A 7309-nucleotide genomic window follows, 5' to 3' on the forward strand; every position below is an offset into this window, starting at 1 on the left:
AGGAGGTGATAACTTTCACAGTACACAACCAGCTGTTAAAGTACTAAATCTACCAGCTTCTTTGCTCTAGAGGGAGAGGGAGTAGACACAATAAAATGAGAAAGACTGGGATGTTCTGGGCAGTGCTGATCCCGGCTGAGTGTCTGCCCTGCTCAGCGGTACGGCCCGACGAGCTGCCCCTCCTGCAGCACAGACCAGGAGACCTGACTTCAATTCCCTTCAATTCCCTGCTGCTAACGTTTCTCCAGGTGTCCCTGGGAAAGTCACTTTGCCTCCCTCTGCCTCAGCTGGGGCTGGGATCCCCCCCCGCCTCAGCCGGGGGGTTGAGTTACCCGCAGGTGACTGGCATGGTCTGCCCTGGGCTGTCTGCTCCTAAAATCTGACAGTTTTGTATTTCCCCCTAGGGCAGTGTGTGTTTTCCAAGCCGTGCAGTAACCTTCCTTCCCAGCAAGCTTCCCAAAGAAAGCGCTGATGACTCACGGAGGATAAAATTATGCAGAGCTCCTGGAGCCAGCATCCCTCGCCTTGGCAAGAGGGAGTTTTTAAAACAAAGATGAGTCAGCTGTGTCAGACTTTGCTGGGAGTTAACTCTTGGCCCCTCTTCCGTGCGAGCAGCCCTGGTCGGTATTTACAGGGCAGGAGGGAGAGCAGCCCGGGGAGATGTGGGGGGCAGAGGGATGGGTGTCAGCCAGGCGGGTTTGGGGTCCAGGCCTTGTCCCCGTCCCCTGGGGGATGTCACCCGCGGGCGTGAGGGGGTTAAGCGGGCGGCTCTCGCTGCCTGGCTGAGCCAGCGCTTCCATGTGCCTCCAGGAGAGCTCCCGGGAAGAGCCGCCGCATCAGGGCAAGGAGAGGGGGAGAGGGAGGGAGGGACACTGCAGCAGGACAGCGGCGATGTTATTTAACGGCGGCTCCAATCTCCTCCCCCTCGCCGGTTTTTGCAGGGGGAAGGGGCGGCAGAGGCCCGTAAGGAAGGACTGAACGGCGGGCGGGGGGTTCATGCCGGGAGCTGGCAGCGCCCCCGGGAGCAGGGTCCGGCGGGGGGGCGGGGAGCCGCGCAGCCCCCGCAGCCGCGGGGACCATCTTGGGCGGCGGGAGCCGGGGCTTCCACTGCCATCGGCTTCTGGAAGCCTCCTCTGACCTCCCAACGTCAGCCTCGGGCTCCAAACCCTGGAGAGAAGCTGAGATCTTTCTGGTATTTCAGCATCTTCCAGCGTCCTCGGGAAGGACAGAGGGTCGGCATCCCGGTGTCTCCCCGGGGTCCTTGGGGAGATGTGCCCGAGCTGATGGACGCAGTAGCTGCTGGGTTTAGACATCTCAGCTCCACAAGGAGAAGAAAAGAGACTCGTATCTTTGCTGTAACTATGGCAGGTACCCCAGAAGGAGTCAACCTTTGTTGCCTAAGGCTAATTTATGCCTGAGGCCACCAGATCTGCCTAGGACACACCACAAAACTCCTGGAAAAGATAGAGACAGGTCTCAATGAGTATACTGATGACACTCAACTGAAAACAGCTGTGCTGCTGCTCTCCCTTGAAGAGAGAGAGAGGAGCACCCTCTGAGGTTGGGACGAGGCTCAGTGGGGATCTTCTCCTGCCTGCTGAGGTCCTGTGGGGGACAGGAGGCTTCTTACAGCTGCTGGGCTCTGCTCCATGACTAACACAAAGGACCCGAAGAGAGCTATGGACTCCTCTCCAGTGACCTCCAGCTCTGCGACAGGCCCCGTCACCTTCTCACACGTTTTTGGGCAGCAGTGCCAGCTGATGGAAGCAGGTAAGAGGGGAATGCGTGTGTGTACGTACAGCCTTGACGCCCTACATCTCACCTCCTGGTCTGCAGTGTCCTTAATCCCATCCCTGCCTCCTCTTCCCTTCCCTGTGCTGTTTCCCAAGTTCCTCCCCAAATGTGGTACTTTCCAAATGGAAAGTTGGAGTAACCCCTGTTGCATTTGCCCCTGCCTTAACTTCTCCCAAAACCACTTAAAAGCTTTACGTCTAAACAGTTATAAATTTGAGGCAAAGGCTGGGATGATTTTGTGTTTTGGATTACTGTGGACTGGAACAAGCTGCTCTCCACCTGACAGTGGAAGTTACCATTATGTTTAGGTGTGTACAAAATACATATAGCATTTTTTTTCCAGTTTATAATGATGATATTGAAACTGGAAGTTGATGTGTTGTTTTGGAGGGTTACTTGCAGTACAGAACATCGCTAGGTGTGCAGATCTGTGCTTTGGAATTCAGTTCTATAAAGGATAAAATATTTGGGTTTTTCCCTTTGCTTTCTCTGGCTGTTCATGTTACCGTAGCACCTCGAAGCTCTGCTCCTTTTCCCAGCCGTTTTTGTATATTTGTAACATCTCTACAGACAGGCCTCATTATTTCTCATCTGCAGCTTTTGAATACTAAGGAAGGAGTGTGTAACAAGAAGTACACCCAAATTTCCTGTGTTTGCCTCTTGCTTTCCTTACTGCTCTGCACAGGTGCTCTGAAGCTCCATTAAGTGCCCCAGGGCTTTGCACCACCATCCTCCTTCAGACCCGAGTTCCCAAGATTAATAGACTGGCATAATGAATTTTACAAGGCTTGGGCTCTTTTTCCTATCCTTGTTTACAGGTAGCTCTGAGAATGGGTGTATGTATTTACTTATGGCTGGGGAGAAAGCCTGGGTTTTTGCAATGATACCATAACACTTGCTTTGAATTTCTGGGGCTTGTTTTACTCAGACCTACTGGTACTTTTTTAGTGCTGTTTGTGATGGTGCATATATCTCAGCAAATATGTTCTCCAGAGCGTCCCATTCCCTCTTTCTCTCTCTTCTCTCCACTCAATTCTGTAACTAATGATGTTTGGTTTGTAGTGTTTCTATTTAAGTGGTGAGATCCAAAATATTATTTATTAGACTTCAGCTGCAGATTTCTGTGCGACTTCTGTTGTGCCTCTCGTATTACTTTCACAGGAGAATGACTCGTTAGCGGACAGCTACTCAATTAATCAAGCCTGAGATCATGCTGCTGCCTCCAAGGAAACGTCTGGCAGTTTTTCAAGAGGGTTTGGTATTAATCTCTCATATTATATGGCCTGGGATCAGTCCAAAGGCTGTGGATCCATTATGTCAGACGTTACACAAAGAAGAGATGTGCGAGAAAGCCCTGTCCTGGTTGGGGGTTTAGGTTTCCAAATGAGTAAGACCAACCAGGTGGGAAAACACAGGTGGTAACTTTAGTTGTTTTTGCTTTCCCTTTCCCTTTCTTACCAGGAAATGCCAGGGAGGAAACCTGTGAATCTGGGGCTTTTGAATCCCACCTCAGTGATACAACCATAAGATTTTCTTCTTTCTGGTGGATCATTCTGGTAGGATTTTCTTGGTGTCTTCTCGGGCATGTGCAGCCTTCAGGTGCAAGGTGCAGTGCAAAGTAAGGGTGGCTGCTGTGAATGTCACTGATGTTCAAAGCAAATGAGTAGATATGTGTGTGTGTGATTTACACGTATGTGAGCTTTCTATTCTTATGGTAATAGCAATATATACTCAGTGTGTCTGAGAGCAGAACTTCAGCTGACGTGTTTGTGAACATGCTTGTGTTCAGAGGGCCTTGGAAAACTTGGCTGCCCAAGCTGTCACCATGCTCTGGAGTTTTAATGTGGGCAGGAAGGATGTCCTAAGGAAACAGGAGGGGATACAGGTTTAGGACACTGTAACTTAGTTGTGTCCGATGCCACTGAACAAATGACACTTGGGATAGAGCTGTAAAAGGGCACTGCATTGTGTAGGGCTGTGAAATTGCCTCTACAAACCATAAAACCAGATCTTGCCCCTTGTGATCCTTTTGGGATGACAATTTCTGAGGAGCTATGTCAAGTCAAGTTCTGACCTGTATAGTCCAAGTTTCATGAGCAAGACTTGTAGACACCCAGTACCACATCACTGTCGTTGGTGGCATTTGGGCTTTTTTAATAACACCGTGATGTGCTTGAATGATAAAGAGCCTGGCCTTAATTAAATGTCAGACTATGTGCCTGGAGAAATGCTGAACTCTAACTAAATCACAGACTTGACAGCACAACTTTCCTGTACCACCTGGAAACATCTCATGTTTTCTGTAGCTTCTGCCTTTGTCAGAAGGAGTCTTTTCCTCCAAAGCACCTGCAAGAAGAGCTGGGGTCTGTTGGCAGAAGGTGCCTCAGGTTTGTGTAGCAGTATGTGTCCTTGTGGGACAGAGCAGGAGGTGCATGGCATCCCATTGCAAACGTGTGTCCCCTCCAGCCTACTGCTGCTCTTCAGTAATTTGCTCTGAAAAACAAATATTGAATGTCTTGAAAGTTAACTTTTCTCCTGCCAGCTGCATGTCTTCACGTTTAGTGAAAGACTTGAGAAGTTTTTCTGTGCAGCTGATTCTGCATAAGTGGCTGATTATTCATGCATAGTTTCTGTAGATTTGCATAATACCCTAGGTTGTACTATGGTAATCACAATATTAGCCTAAAGAGTATGTCGTCATTTGGGAGCCCTGCTCCGAAGCTGTTTTGCCCTTTGCACAAGCACTTGATCTTTATTTAACCTCTGCAGCACTGTTTAATTGCACGTTACATAGGATGCTCTTTTAAAAATTAGTTTTCTCTCTTCCTATTCAACCCTACTGTGCTGTTGCCTCTTACCTTACCAAGTTTACTACTCCTCAATAAATTTGTTTGCTGGGATGTGTTCCTTGCAATTGCCCGGGTTTTCTTTTTATTTGCACTGAGCACAGGGAATAGTGCCGATGGGAATGCTGCAGCTGACAACTCCCCGGTTTGGGAGTTCACTGACAAAGCTTCAGTTTCCCAAGGCAGTAAATTCTTGCTGTTGCAGGCATTAAATTTGCCTGATGCATGAAAGATCTGTTGGTGTTGGCTGGGAGCATGGTCACCTTTCAAGAGAGTGTAGTTTCAAAAGAGGGGCTGCAATTCCTGTCTAGGTTGCTCAGAGAACAAGGTTTTCATTTCACAGATGAGCCATGCAGGTTGTTTGGGTTTTTTATCCAGTCCAACCTAACTACAAGGCTGGAGGTTTCCAAAAGGAGTAATTGAGGAGGAGGCGGCTTCATAACCCAGTCCTAAATCTTCCCCATCTCAGCTGAAAGTTCTGTCTGCTACGCAATGCTGGAGGATCTTTCTTGTTTGAAGCACGCATTTGAATCTGGCACAGACTCTTGCTATAAATTTTGCTGAAACCAGAATGAAAGGCTGTAGGTTTTTTCCATTTGACAGTTTCTGAATTTAAAAAAATAAAAATGTCTGAAAGATTTATGATTGGCACTATGAAACTTAAAAATGAGTGAGACTGGGAATTTGAAAAGTATTTCCATTCTGTCTTCCCATGAAGTATTGAATATATGGAGTGAGATCTGATCTCGAGGAGAGTTGAGGGCTCTCTTGAAGAATTAGGCTTAGCAGAGAAATCACTTTATATGCCGCCAAAATCCAAGCAACCTCTTCAGTATAATGTAGTTTTTTGGGCTTATCACTGTATATTATTCTCTGACTCACTGTTCCATTAGATTAATTGTCATTTTCCATTAATTCTTTGGCTCACAGATGCTGCTGATTTGTTAGGCTCCCCATTTTTTTTTTATATCTTGCCAGATATTTTTCCATTGGTCATGGAATAAGGAATTCAGTTCAAGATGTGACCAGAATGAACAAGAAAGTTTAAGTAATTTGAAAATCACCCAGACTTCAAGATGTTGCACTGAGACTTTTACATATTATCTTTCAATTACACATATAATATCCAGTGTGCGTACTTTGTATCCCACTGATGGTTGCTCCACAAATGGATGTGAGCTTGGTTTGGCTACCAAATAGAAAATTAAGGACATGACGCAAAGTTCTTAGGAGTTCATCTATGGAAATTAATGTAATGTGGCTCAAATATTTTACCTTTTCCCCCTAGATTTGTAGTTTAGCTCTTGATCCAGTTCCTCTCAAGAGGTATGTGAGATGAGAGAGATGTGGCATTACCTCTGAGGTGTATTTGTCCTGCAGAATGAAATCCCTGGAATCTCAGCTGGTTGAGCACCTTATTGCAAACAGAATGTTGAATATGCAACATAGGATTTCTTCATCTGGTGGTTGAATACGGTTTCAAAACAAAATAGCATTTAAAAAAAATCCAATATCTTTCTCTTAAGACTTCAAAACATGGTGGTGTTTCCTTTAGCACCTTCTCTGCAACAACGAGGTCCTTCTCTGAGTGGGTAGATGGGAGGAGAAAGAAGAGTACTTGGCACAAGGAGTGATTTGGCCTTTGATGCTGTTTGGCTTTTTTTTGTTGTTGTTTGTTTGGGTTTTGTTGTTTTTTGTTTTTTTTACTGGAGAAGGCAATACATTTTCCTTGTGCACCAACAATCAAGAGAATGCCTCTATTTGTTGGATTGGATGCTGTAGATGCACTGACTTGCTTTTAGGTGATTCTAAGGCGTCCGGTTGAGAGCAGTGGACTGTCTGATGAGAAATAAAGATGACAGTCACAGAGCAGACACATTTTCTAGCACACAAGTCAGGTCTGAGGGAAACCCAGCACTGACAGCTTAAAGGAGCAGAGTCACAGCAGAGCAGGGTGTTCTGTGGTTTTGGGTTTTTTTGTGGATAGATTTAAAAAAAATAATCACAGAGTAATTTGAAAATCACCCAGACTTCAAGATGTTGCACTGAGACTTTTACATATTATCTTTCAATTACACATATAATATCCAGTGTGCGTACTTTGTATCCCACTGATGGTTGCTCCACAAATGGATGTGAGCTTGGTTTGGCTACCAAATAGAAAATTAAGGACATGACGCAAAGTTCTTAGGAGTTCATCTATGGAAATTAATGTAATGTGGCTCAAATATTTTACCTTTTCCCCCTAGATTTGTAGTTTAGCTCTTGATCCAGTTCCTCTCAAGAGGTATGTGAGATGAGAGAGATGTGGCATTACCTCTGAGGTGTATTTGTCCTGCAGAATGAAATCCCTGGAATCTCAGCTGGTTGAGCACCTTATTGCAAACAGAATGTTGAATATGCAACATAGGATTTCTTCATCTGGTGGTTGAATACGGTTTCAAAACAAAATAGCATTTAAAAAAAATCCAATATGTACCCTCTGATTTAGGTGAGGTTTTCCTCAGGAGCTGGACTCCTTGAGGCAAAGAGTGCAAATCTGATGTGTGTAGAACTGTGAACCAAACCCAGAGCTCTGACAAACTACAGATTGCATTTGAGTGTCTGTTTGTACAGAGATATCCTGCCACTCTAAGGTTTTCCTTTTTCTTTTTTTACTTTTTCCGACC

The 7309-nt window shown here is 45.8% G+C and overlaps 1 protein-coding gene across 1 annotated transcript in view; it reads left to right on the forward strand.

Annotated features, from left to right (window-relative positions):
- The first annotated feature begins 1002 nt into the window (after positions 1–1002).
- LOC106887681 (putative uncharacterized protein C1orf196) overlaps positions 1003–7309 on the forward strand; it is a 56521-nt gene continuing 50214 nt past the window's right edge. Inside the window, exon 1 of the mRNA XM_014941348.1 lies at positions 1003–1770. Within this exon, the coding sequence (XP_014796834.1) occupies positions 1650–1770 (121 nt within the window). The 5' untranslated portion in view covers positions 1003–1649. The remainder of the gene's footprint in view (positions 1771–7309) is intronic.

The sequence above is a fragment of the Calidris pugnax genome, unplaced genomic scaffold, assembly GCF_001431845.1.
Source record: "Calidris pugnax isolate Ruff unplaced genomic scaffold, ASM143184v1 scaffold82, whole genome shotgun sequence".
In the NCBI taxonomy this organism is placed as follows: domain Eukaryota; kingdom Metazoa; phylum Chordata; class Aves; order Charadriiformes; family Scolopacidae; genus Calidris; species Calidris pugnax.